This window comes from Aphis gossypii, chromosome X (genome assembly GCF_020184175.1).
Source record: "Aphis gossypii isolate Hap1 chromosome X, ASM2018417v2, whole genome shotgun sequence".
In the NCBI taxonomy this organism is placed as follows: Eukaryota; Metazoa; Arthropoda; class Insecta; order Hemiptera; family Aphididae; genus Aphis; species Aphis gossypii.
In genome coordinates this window covers 27,219,298-27,236,095 of record NC_065533.1, presented here as the reverse complement: position 1 = coordinate 27,236,095, position 16,798 = coordinate 27,219,298, and the positions used below count along the sequence as shown (strand labels likewise).

At 23.5% G+C, this 16,798-nt stretch overlaps 2 protein-coding genes across 2 annotated transcripts; one reads left to right on the top strand and one right to left on the bottom strand.

The window, feature by feature from the left end:
- Positions 1-1,872: 1,872 nt before the first annotated feature.
- On the bottom strand, positions 1,873-5,432 carry LOC114130117 (CCR4-NOT transcription complex subunit 9). Its single transcript, XM_027995013.2, has 5 exons — positions 4,779-5,432; positions 4,127-4,442; positions 2,856-3,050; positions 2,704-2,795; positions 1,873-2,233 (listed from the first exon to the last, which is right to left on the bottom strand). Exons 1-5 carry the CDS (start codon positions 4,907-4,909, stop codon positions 2,056-2,058), a joined length of 912 nt encoding a protein of 303 aa, XP_027850814.1. The 5' UTR covers positions 4,910-5,432; the 3' UTR covers positions 1,873-2,055.
- A 4,605-nt stretch (positions 5,433-10,037) lies between these two features.
- LOC114130106 (transcription termination factor, mitochondrial) lies at positions 10,038-14,047 on the top strand. The gene is made up of 6 exons (XM_027994997.2): positions 10,038-10,436; positions 12,165-12,343; positions 12,644-12,740; positions 13,168-13,318; positions 13,393-13,639; positions 13,707-14,047. The coding sequence occupies exons 1-6, from the start codon at positions 10,208-10,210 to the stop codon at positions 13,830-13,832; spliced, it is 1,029 nt and encodes a 342-aa protein (XP_027850798.1). The 5' UTR covers positions 10,038-10,207; the 3' UTR covers positions 13,833-14,047.
- The last annotated feature ends 2,751 nt before the right edge of the window (positions 14,048-16,798 follow it).

Genomic DNA, 16,798 nt, shown 5'->3' with positions numbered 1-16,798 from the left:
ATTTTTTAGCGTCAGTAACATAACTTAACAAATAACAAGTAGGTAGGTCACCAGTTACTACATATGTTGTTCTTACATAAACTTAAAAATCTGATAATACATTTGTTAAATTTATTTTATAGACATTTCAAGATCAAATTTTGATTATTGAACAAATAATTATGATAAGTTAATTTTTTGTTATTTATGAAACATTATTTGTAAGGTTTTTTTACCAATATATAATGTACATATATTACTATTTAATATACACGATACAAATTTCAAAATATTAATATTAATTTAAACCAAACATTTTTAGATTGTTTATTCCATCAATCTATTTACAATGTTCTACTATAGTACTATGAATATGAAATAATATTAATATATAACACTATAATAGTAAGAGTATACTGCTAAATAGCAGTGATTCCTTGATACATCCAATATATTGGGCCATAAAATATTATGAAATATATATATTAATATATTAATACCAAAATATAATATACTATATTAAATTTTACTTTAGATATCAATTTAACAGATTGTTACAGACTCACAGATTTTACCAAATAAAACTTATTACTAGAATTTTTAGTATGATTAATTTTAAATTATTAATTATAAATTTGTATAATTAAGAACAATTGACAAACTTGATAATGTTTTTGATCATCTAAATTAAATCATGATTTATAAACATTATTCAAATGTAGAAGTCACTATTACACCTGTTAAACAAATGCATTACTCTATATAAATAATAATTTAAAAAATATATTAATTTAATATTTGTTTCTTGTTTTAGAAACCTTGTACATGACAAATTTAAAATTTAAATTAATCAGTTTAACTCTATAGGAGTGAAATATAGGAATATCAAGGGACTTATACAAATTGTTGTTTGATAATTTAATTTTATAGAAATTGGATATTTTAAATGACAGAGTAAAATTAATTTTTATTTAATCTGTAATGATCCTAGACATAACAGTTGTTAATGAAAAATACTATGTAATATTAATGTTTGTAAAAAGTATGCTGTAACTTTGTAGTAAATAATATAGTATGCTAAAATCTACACGAATAGGTAGGATTGACATTGATGACGCAATATTATTCTGTTGCATACTTTTATGTCTTAAACCAGTGGCCTTCAAACTATGGATCACGACTCAATTTTTGGTATATAGATAGGTTGATATATCTACTTTTTATAACTTTAAAAATCCATATTTATATATATACTATATACTATTATATGTTCGATGTGACACAAAAAGATTTCATATGGCATTAGATAAAATAATTTTCAATGGACATAAACCAATTTGAACCTTTTTTTTTGTTAATGGAAGGTAAGAAAATTGGGTTGCAAGTCAATAAGTTTGAAGACCATTGTCTTAAACTATGGTCTATATATTTTAAAAGAGCCTAAATAGTAGATAATAAAATAATAATCAAAAATCTTTATCAATTCCTATTGAGATCAAACATTTAAAAATATTTCTTTAGTCTTTTGCTTAAGACAAAATGTTTTTGTACTAGTTAATGTAATATTGTTAAATTGTATTAAATTATGTTATACTCAGATAATCAAGATTTAATTTTTAAATTAGAAGTAAAATTTTATTTTTGTCATTATAAATTTAAAATTAACCAATGAGCTTTAACATTTACTTATTTTTATTAATATGAGTTAACAGACCAAAAAATAGTTACTGATATATTATTTTAAAATTCATAAGCAATTATTAAGAACATTGAGACGGTAATATTAAACAAACAGCACAATTATATAATACTAAATAATTATTATTGGTATTGTTAGAGAGGTAATTGTTTTACATGTTTTAACTTATAATAAAAAATAAAAAAAATAAATAATAATAAGTCAGACTCAAGTTACTTTATTATTATTATTATTTAAGCCCCTCCCCACCCAAGTAACACATAAAAGTCGATAGATAAGTACATTGTCATTCGCTACTAATTAATATCAAATTGATATGATATATCAAAAGACATGTGAATTTTTTTTGAATAATAAACATTTTAAAAGCTATTTTATTATGGCTTGACGAGAGATGGAACACCAGGAGATACGTCAATAGGCATAACAGATTCCAAATTATTTTTCAACAACAACAACCAGGCAGCAATTGTTTGATCTCTGGCAAGACAATCAGAAAAAGTCGACATATCTTTTAATTGATCAGGTAAACACTGCCGGAGTGCTTCACGAGCTCTGCAAATAAAAATAATTTTTTATTAGGTATTAAATAATAAAAAAAATAAATAAAAAGGTTAATTTAATAAGAGTATGTTTAGTACAAACACAAACCATTTTATAACTTAAAATAATCCTTTCATTCCATCCTCTTTACTGTACAGAACTTTATTATACACTATTATGCACTATAAGATTAGAGTAAATTCTTAATTTAATAGGATCTTATTTTTATGAAATACTTTTATTATTGGATAGTACTTTAGTCACTTGTATCCATAGGAAAATATTTTCGGGATAAAATAAAGCTAACCTTTTAGGATGTATATATACCAGATAAGTAAATTAGTTCTTTAAAATATTATGAAAATTATAAAACTCAAAGAATATCCATATATTTTAATATATATTATTAGGTACCAGTGATAATTTTTATCAAATTAATCCACCTATTTATTATTAAAAAATATATATAATTATTTGTATACCTCGAGTTCTCTGACAAACGAACATAACATCCCACAACATGTCTCAATAATCTAGTAGATGGTTCTCTTTCAAGTGCCAAGACCATTTTCCCCTGAAAATCGAATGAAAAAATATTGAAAATTTTTGTTGATATTGTAGAAAAAATACTTACAAGTATGAGAGCAACATGAGAAAACCGATCATATGTTTGACAAATGTAACTAAGACCATTGTCATCCATGAGTATTTTTTGTAGTATAAAAGTTGATAAAGTTTTAGTTAACTCAAAACCAGTTTCCATAATACGTAGACACAGCGGAATAATTTCAGTTGTTAGTAGGAAAGTAATAACTTCTTGTTCTTCTGTCTGAAAAAAATACAAGAACATAAGACTTGTGTAATATTACCTGCCTAACTTGAAAAGTAATTAATTGTCATTACTTATTATGCCAATTTTATGACTCTTAACAAATTTTATTAAATTATTTATCATAGTAGGTATATTCTATTAAAATATAACAATTATAAAAAAGTACAGCTTCATTTTTTTTTTTGTTTTTATTTTTAAATAGAAAACTTATGTGATATTGACTACTTTTAATCTAATTTTTAAAGGATATATATATATATATATATATTATATATAGATAAACCTATATTACACTTTTCTAAATTTATTCCAGTTTAAAGGAAAAAAAAACGTGAATCTTTGTTGTGATACTGACACAATATCTATTATGTAGCATACAAATGTAGCCAAGTTGTTCATTAAACATGATGGCTAATATCTGTAATGCTGGCTGTTATTTATTCATACTAATAAGAACAAAATATTTATATATCAGTTATTCAAATATTTTACAATTTGATATAATAAATGTTTTAATTATATTGTTTATACCTATATAATTATTTCTATAGTGCAGGGGTGGCCAAACTTTTTTTGGTCATGATCTATTAAAATATACTTCACCTTTGAGGATTGACTTCCATAGAAAATTTTTTTTATTATTGAATAACTAATTATTAAGAAACATATAGAGCCATAAAATTAATTCTAACATGATTGACTTTGAAATTGTCTGTGATCGACTGTTTGGCCACCCCTGCTATAATGCAATATTTCCATTACAACAATTTATAATTTATTTGAATAAAATTAGATATTTTATGAATAATGTAAAAATAAATAGTAAAATTTTACATTTTTTAATTTTTTTTTTAAAAAATATTTACAGTTTTTTTTAGAAAATATAAATGCAGACCTTAGTTACAACAAAAAGAAAAAAAAATTGTCAATTTAAAAAAAAAATGTTATGCACAAATAGAGTAACACTTATTAGATACAATTTTATTAGTAAGATAGATTTTTTTTTTGATGTATCGACTATATGTTTTTATAGGTATTTAAATTAAATAGTTTTTATAAAATTTATCATTTACCTTCACTAAAGCACCGATCACACCCAAACTTGTAAGTCTTAGATGTTCAAAATTACGACATTTGTTGGCATTATGTAGAAATGGATACATGTAAAGAGGTATCTGGGCCTTAAGGAACTGAGAACGTGTATCTGGATGAGCACCTACACACTGTAAGAGTGCCAGAGCATTGCAAAGGCGAGTTACTTGTTGAAGTGACATGGTCGGAGGGTTAACAAACTGATAAGTAGACACAATCTCAAACAATAATGCTGCTATAGTGCCTGTTGTATGCCAAATCATTGGACCAAGATCATGGATAATATCACGCCTTGAGCTGAAAAATAAACAAAATAAGTATTATATTTTTGTTTTTAATAAGTAGTTAATTTTTTTTTAATTTATACTAGGTATAATATAATTATAATATTTTATCTTATAGAAAAATGTGTGTTTAAATAAATGCAAACATAATTTTTTTTTTTTTTAAGTTTTATACCTAGATATAAATTAAGTTGTACTAATTGTACAGTTTTTTTAAAAATGCAAGCCAACAGTACAGTCTTAACATTCTGCAAAAAACAATATTGTTAAAGAAATGTTTACAATAACAGTATAACATTGTGTAAAGATTTTTTTCATATATTACTTTAGTGACAAAAGGTTTTGTTACCTGAGCTCAGAAAGTGCAATTTCTCTGGTTTCAGCATTGCACAAATCAACAATCCATTGAAATACTTTTTCACGATCGTGAGCGGCCTGACTGAGTTGTTGAGGCATCTGAACTGAATCCAATTTGAACATTTCGAACGATTTAATTTTACAAGACAATATAGAGCATAAATCGAAAATACGGAACACAAACACAAATATTTACAGCGTTATAATAAGTATTAAAAATGAAAACCTTTTAAAAGAAAAAGAAAAAGGTGCTAATAAAGGTAATACTTATTTCCAAATAATTGTAATGATACTAATAACGAAAAATAATGACGAAAATAATAATAAGTACGAAGTAGAGAACAGTTGTAAATTAAGTATGTCGACGCAATAATAATAATATGTTATATCACTTACACAGTTACACGTAATTTAAAAAAAAAAAAAATGTTGTTATGCGAGTATTAAGAGTTTACGATTATTATAATATAAATATAGAAATGTAGAATAAAGTTTCCTTAAAATAACTAGACCACCGATCAACGATTTGTAGACGCGAAAAAAATATTGTAAACAAACTACACACACGGTTGACAGATGCTGCTGCTCCCGACGCTTCCCGTCATGCATCACCATGGAGATATTATATAAGGCAAAAGGGAGAGAGACCAAGGGAACATATAAAAAAATGATAACCAATAGCAAAACGGACAGGTTTGTTATCATTATGTAAGGTCGACAACGCGAACGCAGTAGTAGTATTAGGATACCATAAGAGAGAAAACACGTCGATGTTCGTAAGGTCTTTTCGTCCCACCAAAACTGTAAATGTCTGTAAACGGCTGACTATAATTAAAAATAAAGCAATTAAATAACAAAACAAATCGTTGGCTGGTGATCCACCACTCTACTGTAAAGTAGGTCACTGTACTACTCTAGTCGATTTATTAAATTTGATTTCCGTGTCATTATAAAATTGTATATCAAAAACGGCAAAAACGATTCTAAGCGAAAACACTATCTACATAAATACAAAATGTATCACTGTGTATGATTCCATATTATATTGTGTTGTGTTTTTTAATATTATTATTTGAGTATTTTATTTTACTAGTAGGTAGTGTTACGGTAGAAAAATGTATTTCTTTTACAAAAAAATATCATTTATTGTTTTATGAATATTTAATTATTATAATAATATAAATGTATATAATCATATTGCATCATATATGTATATTTATTATTTATATTACCTATTGTGAATAATTTTTGAGCTAGTATTAATGCTTAGATGGTAATGTTAAACAGTGTACAATTAACACATTTAATATTTATTATATAACTATAAGTAATATCTCAAAGTTAAACTAGGTACCAAATATGTCTGGTTGTTGTGTATCGAATTATTTTTTAAAAAACAAAGAAGAAACATTAAATATAATATACATATAGGTATGTAATATTTTGAAGTGATCATCGTGTATGGTAAAAAATAAAAATGTAAAATTCATATTTATACATAAGTAATAGTTTGAATTCTCTACAAATAATATTTTAAATTTTAACAATAATGTACACCGTTTTTACATTTAATAAAATACATATATTTTTTATATAATATTGTATAAAATGTTCATTGTTCATATTATTTAAAATGAATGATATTTTTTGAAAATGTTTACTACAAAGAACTTGAAATTCGTAATTTCTTATGATTTTGTAAAAATTTAAACTTCAAATGATAATCAATGGTCTCATTGTATACAAAAAATGATTTTGAACAGACATGATTTGTCAGCCTTGGATATATTTTCCATTGGGTGGGGATAAAAGTGGTTTATGTTTTAATGACTTACATACCACAAAATTAAATCATAAACAGAAAATAACAATTTAAACAATTGGTATATGTTTCAAATTTTTACAACTAGTAATTTTTGACTATAACAAAAATCTAAAATTATTTGATAGTAAATCGTTATTTTACGAGTAAATTTTGAATTTCGTAAAAATTTAAACTTAAGATAAAATTTTTTTAATTAACCAACGCTCAACTTTTTTCATAATTATTTTAAGTCCAACTCATTGAAAACCTTCTATTCAATTTTCAATTCTTAGCTTCTCAAACAAAAGTTTTATAAATTTTTAACTATACTAAATGATTTGCAAATATTCATGATTTTGACAAATTGTTGTCAGTATTTGCACTTCAAACGCTAATAAAAAAAATGTGCCCATGTATTCTTATCATTGTTGAATCACTACAAGGCTAACCCATAAGAAACGTTGTACTAAATTTTCAAGTAGGTATTTCGACTTCACCAAGTACATTTTATCGATAGGTATTTATAAAAAAATACGAATATTTTAAATGGGTACCTATATATTTTGAAAATTAATCAGCTATTTTGTAAAGAAAATCCCAATCTAAATAACTGTAGAAAGTTTCAAATATAATAGATACACGGCTTATACTTTTTGAATGATAACAAATATTTAAAATTGTTTGAGGATAAATCGTTATTACTTTATTCCGTAAGAAATTAAAACTCAGACGCTCATAATATTTTTTTCCTATATAATGACACTTTTTTCTATAGTTATTTTAAGGAAAACATATGGAAAACTTTATGTTGAATTTTTTTACCTTAGATATACTAAAATTTTTATGAAGTTTCAGGCTTTCAGCTATAGAAAATTACTTACAAATTTACGCGATTTGACATATTTCGGAAAAATTTGAACTTTAAAAGTGTAAACGCTTATAAAAAAAATTGTGACTTACGATTTTTGATTTTTTTTTTTTAATTACAATAAAAGCGACTTCTATGAAATTTTGTATTACATTTTCAAGTTTTTTTTGGTTCCAAGATTTTTTTATCGACATTTCAAAACAAAAATACTTAGAAAAATCGAAAATTTCAATTATCTATAAAGAACTCAAAAAAAGCCATAATATTTTAAATTTAACTGTGTATATACAACCCTAGAGAAATTTGGTAAAAATTGAAAATTTCAAGTATTTAAAGTGATTCGTTTTTGGGTTACAATTATGTATAAAAATCGATTTTGTCGAAAACTGCTGCAGGTTTCGCGTAAAAATTCTCGTTTTCCCGTCAATTTTGTGTTTTTTTCGATTTTTTTGAAAACACTTGGTAACCTTACTTTTGACCTCTATAACGTACCAAGGATATTTATTCAGAATCTAAAATATTAATAGAAAATCATCTATAAATTTAAAAAAAAACTTTAAAATGTAAAGAATATCCATTGATATTTAATTATATTGATTGGATGAAAATGTATACCTTTACATCTCATAATTTACATTTCTTTAGATTTTAATTAATTATTGAACTATTTTTTATTTAAAAAAAATCATACTATTGTATAATAATGTACAGTATGAGCATATGATTTTTCCCTGTATAAAGTAGAGTATGCGACTAGCATAAATGCAATTGATGAATATTTTGGTTTAATATTTATTAATTTTTAGAACATAGGTAGGTATTATATTATTATTTACTATATTATATGAATGGTTTAGTGGTGTTTAAAAGTTGTATATTATACTATATACCTAGTACTAATGTCTAAACGTGATACCCAAAATAAATAAATTATATTATTATATTATGTTACAAAACAGATGACGGAATTTTGTATACTTAATTTAAAATCTTTTCTTGTGTTATTGTATAAATTCATTTTCCTTTTTTTTTTTTTAGCATAAAATAACCAACGAATAAGCAAAGTGTCTTGTTCTAATATTTAAATACTATAGGGAGTAAGTAGTAGGTATTAACGTAAAAAACTATTATCTATACCTCCAGAATATAGTTAAATACCATGAGTATCTATTCTATTTTAGCCTTACACCTAAATCAATTATATTAACAAGTGACTGTATACAGATATGCACAATTTTAATTTATCACTTTATATATAATATGTCATATGTAATTAAGTAAATTAGTAAGTATTTTAAAAATTTTAATGAATGTTCATTGTAATATATAAACGATTATAGTTGGGTTACGATATTTTGGTTAAATAATGTACATATGGTAATATTGTTTGTAAGTAACAATATAGTTATTAGTTTATTACACGTATTGTTTTGAATATGTATATAAAAATTAGTTATTAGTAGGTATACCTATGCGTTATGCATATACTTCGGTACCTATACAATAATAGATTTAATTTAAATCGTTTAGGATAGTATAAGTGTTCACTGTTCATAATGTACACATATTTTTAATGATTAATCAAATATTCAGGTATAACTGATTATTCAGTTAATATAGTATAGGTAATACCTATAATAATATATAATTTGAGATGCTATGAATAGAAAAAATAGTAAAATAATTGTCAAATATCTAGTTATAATATACAATGTAGTAGTATAGTTATAGCTAAATACCACAATATAGAATTACGTGAAAATAAATAATAATTAATTTTCCAGAATATGTAATTATTTTGTTTATAAATATTTAAAAATATATTTACAGTGGTAGGTCGTAGGTACCAAATTTATTTTAATACTTAGGTACCTAATGTATAATAATAATTTCCAAACAAGAGACATTTTAATAAACAAATACATAACTTTAAACTTTTTTCAAGTAATACCTACTCAATCGACAATCTGCCTATATTAAATTCATACTAAAAGTAGGTTTTATATGTGAATTGGTACAAAAGCATAAAACTATGAAAGTAAATAACTTAGAAGTGATGAACCAAACGTCTAAACCACTCATTAATGAGTTATGAGTAGGTACCTACCTAGTACCATATCTTAGACCTTAGTTTTTAATTTTTAATTATTAGTTAAAAAAATTAAAATCATATTCATTTTCAGTATTGAGTACTAAATAGATAGGTACTTATATTAAGTACTTCTTAATTAGTTTTTATTTTCATGATTTGTAAAACCTAGCAAGGTTTACTAAGTTATGCGAAACGTTTTAAATGAAAATACGAATAAAATTATTCTTTTAAGTTTTCACTTTTATTAGTTATTAACTAGTAAAATGTAACTCAACAAATTATTTTGTAAAAAATTCATATTAAAACGTATTCATATAATCTAAAACGACTAGAACCCAAAAACCGTGACCGTTCATAGTTTTTAATTTTTTATCATGATAAAAATGTTATCATAGTTTTTATTAAATAATCTTATGAGTTATCTTTAAATTATATGTATATTGTTATCATGATTTTTATTATACGATTACGACAACGAAAGTACGTCAAAACACAAAACTTAAATTAATTTATTTGGTATTGAACTTGATTTTTAATGTTCATGTCTCTTCATACTGTAGTAATATGTTGTGCAATTTTTTAAGCTAACTTTTTTTTCTATTTTTACTACGATCAAGTTATATTTTTTTTAATTTTTAACTATCAATATAGACAAAAATGTTAGTCTCAAATATGTTCAAACCATTAAAATATTTAAATACTATTAAATTAAGAAAATATTTAAGTTCCATGATAGATAAAAAACAAAAATTTTTTATTCAAGATGAAGTTCAATTTAAAATGAATTCTACTTTAAATCATCAAGAGAAATTAAATGAATGTATTAAACATGGACTTACTTCTAATACAGTTCTTAGTAATGAATGGATTTTCAAAATTAATATTGGTAAGTAAAATAATGAAATATTATTATTAAATATTAGTCCCCTAATAAATTATGTACCATTATTGGGTTTTTTTTTTTTTTTTTGTTGTAAAATATTTAAATTATACAATTCAGTTAAATGTTTTTAAATAATAGTTTTCATTTAACACACACACATAACATAGGCATTTAAATGTGTTTTATTTCCAATACACTGATTGATAGTTAAGCAAATTCTGAAAATTAATTTCATTTTCTCATAAAAAAATATTTGGAAATGAGGTTAACTTTTACACATTCATATATTTAAAATTTATTAATTGAGATAAAATTAATTTTTACTTACTTTTTTGATAATAAAACATTTACACTGATAAAGTCAAAAATGTGAGGAAATCGATCTTAGTAGACTTGCAATTTAAATCTGTTTCTGAGTTCTTATTGCATCACTCAATCAATTGATTTATTGTTTATATAACACATCCAAATTCTTACACTGACATTGACGAGGGCTGAAAATAAACCCATTAAATTCTCCTTATCCTACTAATATTAATTTTGTTTGTAAAATGCTATTTAGACTAACATAATTTGTATTATACATTGATTAAATTAAGTATAGATATTATTAGAGATGCTAAAAGTTATCAAAAATTAAAAATTCTTTTTGCGGTACCAAATCTATACTTCATGAAAAATGGGTTAGTGGTAGGGGGCAAAACCTAAGCTGACACAATGCTTTCATTTATGAGAAACATAACTATTGCTTTAAATATTATGTTTTAGTATAATAATTATATGGTACCGAGGGAATACTTTTGTTGGGGTAGTTACACCATTTCAGATTTGTAGGTGAGTGAAAATACACTTCTGCTTCACTGGATTATTTGATCATTTGAAAGATAGGTAGTTAAATAATGTTAAATCTGTATGAGGTGGCATATTTTCAATTTTTTTCTGGTGGGAGGGTCCAATGTTTTTTTTATTTTTTACATTATATTATAGATACTGATATTAGGAAATAAGAAATAGTAATTAATAGATTATATAAATAAAAACTGTGTGGTGGTTAAAATATAATATTATATATTTTAATTTTAAATGTTTTTTTTTAAATTTTCTAAGTACAAAATCTAATTGTCTTTTTTTTAATGAGTTTATCTACAATTTCATGAGATCAGAGAGTATCTTTACTGTAAACTATATAATATCATGTTTAGTACTTACTCAAGTAAACTGTAGAGTGTAGTCTGCTGTAAGGAAGTTCACCATTAACAAGAACAAAATAAATAGCTGACAATAGTTGATATTTTGTAGACAATTGAAATTAAATTAAAATTCGAGTAAAATGGAAATAGCTGTATAGTAATAATTGCATAACAGTGTGCATCGGTCGTCAATTTCGTGCGATAAGAATGTTTTAAGAAATATGGATTTGTATCTATAACAGCTATTCTTAACTGTCTATGAAGTAAATTATTATAGGTACCTAAATTATTTTGTACACTTACAATGTGTTTAGTCTTTTGTAGTTTAGTATAACAATCATCTATATTATGTATATTATAGTATAATATTAAATTAGTATTTCAATATATTTAGTAGGTATTACAGTTATCCTTTTTTTTTTTTTTTGGTTTTGAGGGTCAACTTAACCCCTGTAAATATGCCATTGTCTTGTCTTTGTGTACATTATTCAATAGTATTATTAAAAAAAATGTTTATGATGATTTTGATTGTTTTTTCCAGATCATTTGAGTAATGGATTAGTGTTACTAAAAAAATGGAATCCCAAAAAAATGGATGATTTGTTTGTACTCCTACAACTGCCTATGAAAAGACTTGTATATCTTACTAAAAAAACTCATATAGAATCAAAAATTGTGCCACAGGGAAATAGAGTTTATTATTTTGCATCTACTTTTGAGGTATGAATGTATACATTTTATATTGATTCATATATAATGTAATTTATAGTACACTATCTATTTTATAAATTAACATGATATAATACTACATGTTTCATATAATAAAATGTAGAAAAATAATGATTATCTCATTTTTTATTATTAAGTATAAGTTGAAATTTAATTAATAATTGTACATTTTATTTAAAAGAATACCTAAACTGTTCTGATGACTGTATGTGAAAAATAAATAAAATCATTTAAATCAGAATATAATAACAATATAAATATCAGTGATGAACATCTTATTTGTGTTTTTAGAAAAAACCCGAACAAGTATGTTACCATTTGATGCGTTACAAATTTTTATTTACACGGGACTTTACAACTCTCAGCCACATATATCATATTTTAATCGGTAATTAATTAATTAAATTTTATACAAAATAAAAAAATATATTATGCTTTTTAATTTACTATGTTATATAGATTATAATTTATAACAGGGGTGGCCTAACATTTTGGGTCACGAACTACTAACAACACACTCCACTTTTGAGGATTGACTTTTATAGAAAATTATTTTTATTATTGAATAACTATACTTATTAAAAATATTTATAGGGTGCGTGGCCCTAAAAATAAATTCTAACATAATCGACTATGAAATTGTCCGCGATCGATCGTTTGGCCACCCCTGATTTATAATGTAAGGCCTTATAAATGTTGTACTAATATTTTTAATCAAAAATACAAGTACTTAAATATTATAAGTCAAAAGCCATTTTAAAATAATAATATTCAAAAATTATCTATTGAGTCTACTTTTTTTTCTTTTTTTTTAGAAAACAATGTCAATAAGAATGATATTTGGAAAGATACTTGGATATTTATGTACAGCATTGATCAAATAAATCAAAGAATCGCTCTTGCTAAAGCAGCAAATTTACCAATTAAGCCTTGGATGTTACGATCTACACCTGAAATATTTAAAAGGTATTAATGAATATTTATTAATATAGAATTTAGTTAATCCAATTATATATTATATATATACATAAATATTTTAGGACTATAGAGATAAAACAAGAAAATAGAGTAGTTCTCAATAAAGATTCTACTGCACAATATTTAGCCAAAAGACTTAAAGTACCAGAGAAAACTATACGCTATATTAGTTCAAAATATCCTACAACATTGAGAGTTAGTCCTACTAAATTAAAAGAAATATTAGATTTTCTTCTCAATGAGGGATTCAAACCTACACATATATTGAGTACTCCACGTGTATTTACTCACAGTATTTCTACTTTGCAGGTCAGCTTTTAAATAATTATTAAATTGACTTAAAAATAAATAAATTTAATTTGTATTTAATTTACAGGAACGATTAACTGAGTTGAGAGACCTTGGTGCTGAACCCACTTTGACTGCTTTATGTAAAAACAAAACAACTTATCAAGAATTAGTTAACAAATTAATTTTGAAAAACACTAAATTATTTATTTAAGATGTTGTATCATACCTAAGAAGTAAAAATGTATGTATACTTTCATGCAAATAATTTTTAACGCAATTTATGTTGTTAAACTACAAATGATACTTTAATTAAATATTTTGTTAAGATTATTATTGTGAACACACCTAATATTGAATTAATTAACTTCATTCTCTCATATTCAAAACAATTAATTTATTAATAAAAGTAATTGATATTATTATGTACATCAATTTATTAATTTATTATACTATATTATGTTATCAGTTATCACACAGTATTTGAAAGCTATGTATTTAATAAATCTTATAAAAAAATTCTTAAAAATAAAATGTATTAAAAATTTGATTTAGTTCAAACAAATAAAATCATGATGTATTATAATTTTATTAAATAAGGTTTTTGAACGTTTTTTAGTATTTATTTTTATATATTTAAAGTTTTTTATATTATTATGGTTACATAATATTATACAATCCATAAGCTGTTAAAAAAAAAAAAAAAAACAGTTATAATAATAAACATAAGTAGCTAAAATATGTATTTCGTACATTGTAATGTTAATATTACTCTTGTCTTCTCAATTCATAATTTTATGATAATTTAATTTTGTTATACTAAGCGTCAAGGCAGATTGTATTATTGTACCGCAGAAGGGGAGAATAAATATCCAGAGTTTATTTTTGAAAGAGTAAAATAAAATAATATTTTAAAATAAAAAATACATTGAGATAAACAAAGACTTTTGCAACAGTTTATAAATATATTGTCGAATATAACAAAAAATAAATAAATAAATAATTCAATATCACAGCCATGTTAAAGTTAATCAAAATTAGTTTATCACTATCAAATCTATACAATTTTTTATTACAATTTATGGTTTTTGTTGGTTACAAGATATATTTTATTACTTTATTTTACCTATATCAATATTTCATTAATAAAAATATTAAATTTACACTCATTTGTTGTACTCAAATTAAGTACTGTTTGAATTAAGGTTAGACCATTGAGCCACCCCATAAAATGAGTGTAATTAAAATAGAATATAATTTTGTTTGTTGATTAATTATAAAAAAAAGCTTGTCACTTTACTGCATGTTTTTGATTCTTATTTGCAATACTTATTATTTTTATATTATTAAATTTGATTTAAATACACACACACAAAAAAAAAAAGAAATAGATTCCTACTTAAAATATACTTATTTGAAAAATTACTAATTGGTATTTTTTTTAAGTACTAACACTGAAAACATATTTAAAACACTATGTAGAATAACTTTAGTTGAAGTATTTAAAATATTTACTTGAGTACTTTAAATTTATTCAATACTAATTTATCTTAAAGATGATCATACAATGTGACTCTAATACATGATAAATTTAAAGCTAATGGTTCAGGATAATAAATGTTGCCGTTTAGAAAATCAAAGGTAAAAATAATATCATTAACTTGTCTTCTAAGTTGAAGTGAGTCTAAACCTATAGATTCTGGGATAGATTTGTTGATTTCATTAGTTAACGATGGACTTGTAACAAAATAAGTGAGTCTTTTAAAAATTGTATGTTGTATGTTTTCCAATTTTTTATTATAGGTGGAGAAATTTTAGGACTAAACTAGAAACCTAATTCTAGGGACAGCCTAACTAGGGTCTTGGGAACAATACAGAGTTCTAAGATGAATTATATTTATGAAGGGTTAGGTGTTTCTGTTAACAAAACCAAGCCTTCTATGAGCTTTGTTTAAAACTAAGTTATGGTTAAGCTTGTAAGATAATTCAAATTCAAAATACCCAAATCATTGATTATTTTAACCCTAGTTAAATTAGTATTACTCAACATACAATTGAAGTATTTATTACAGTGAAGGACTGAAAACAGTTATTAAGATAAAAAGAGGTCGAGGTGATTCAATTTAAAAATAATCTACCAAAACCTAAGGACAATTAGTAAATGTATTAGAAACATTAAATTTGATAAAATTCTGATTAAGGTATAAGGACTTTAAATTATAGACCATATTGATATTTTAGTATAAATTTAACTAATAAGATATTAAAAAGATTGGTTTGTAATTTATACATAAAATATTGTAACAAAATTAAATATAAAAATAAAAATGTTGGATAAGTTTATTTTATATTTTTTTTTTATTATGTTATGTGAAAAAAAGATGCATTAGGAAAATTTAATGATGATGAAATCATTAACAATTTAGTTCTAACAACTAACAAGTGAACATTTAAAAAATAATTAAAATAAATTAGTTAAAAATACCATAATTTATTCTTCACTTAAGTTTGCTCCTGAAACTGAATATAAATATATGAGTGATATGTTTATATTAAGTGATTTAGTATTTGAAATATAAATAAGTAATAGTATAAATTCAATTAAGAATTTTTGAAGGAATATTCTGTTAATAACCAAATTCAAAACATCAAAAAAGCATTCAAAAATTATTTTATAAGCGTTAAAATGTTAAAATGTTTATGTGTATATATTGTAGGTAGGTATATTGTAAAAAAGTCAAGTTTCTATGTTTATTCGTTTTCAAATTACAATAAAATAATCAGAATATTTATTTTGTCGAAAAATTTGAATAATTTAACAAATATATAGTATAAATAAATATAAATATATAAATGTTCGAAATCGATTTTATCAAAGAGTCGAGTTACGTATATATTTGCAAAGGTAAAAAAGAGTGGTCAAGTAGTAACGCTGTGCTGTATAGAAGGTCACTATAATAGACAATAGTATATTGGATAGGTATATTAAATTTGAATCCAATGATAGATATCATTGTATAGAAAAAACGATTCTGAACGGAGATGATTTATCAGCCTAGGATATAATTTCCAATGGTTGGTGAAAAAGATGGTTTATGTTTTAATAGCCTGGATGTACCAACATTTAAGTTCTTTTATAATTACTGTAAGTCAAACTTATGGAGAATCTTGTATTCAATT

What these genes read in the sequence shown, in the direction of transcription:
- LOC114130117 (XM_027995013.2), bottom strand. Translation starts at nt 4,909, where the DNA reads ATGTTCAAATTGGATTCAGTTCAGATGCCTCAACAACTCAGTCAGGCC. An exon ending in TGATCGGTGCTTTAGTGAAG is followed by an intron (nt 3,051 to 4,126) that starts GTAAATGATAAA and finishes TATTTTTTTCAG; the next exon opens with ACAGAAGAACAAGAAGTTAT. An exon ending in CTCATGTTGCTCTCATACTT is followed by an intron (nt 2,796 to 2,855) that starts GTAAGTATTTTT and finishes TTCGATTTTCAG; the next exon opens with GGGAAAATGGTCTTGGCACT.
- LOC114130106 (XM_027994997.2), top strand. Translation starts at nt 10,208, where the DNA reads ATGTTAGTCTCAAATATGTTCAAACCATTAAAATATTTAAATACTATT. An exon ending in GATTTTCAAAATTAATATTG is followed by an intron (nt 10,437 to 12,164) that starts GTAAGTAAAATA and finishes TGTTTTTTCCAG; the next exon opens with ATCATTTGAGTAATGGATTA. An exon ending in ACAGTATTTCTACTTTGCAG is followed by an intron (nt 13,640 to 13,706) that starts GTCAGCTTTTAA and finishes TTTAATTTACAG; the next exon opens with GAACGATTAACTGAGTTGAG.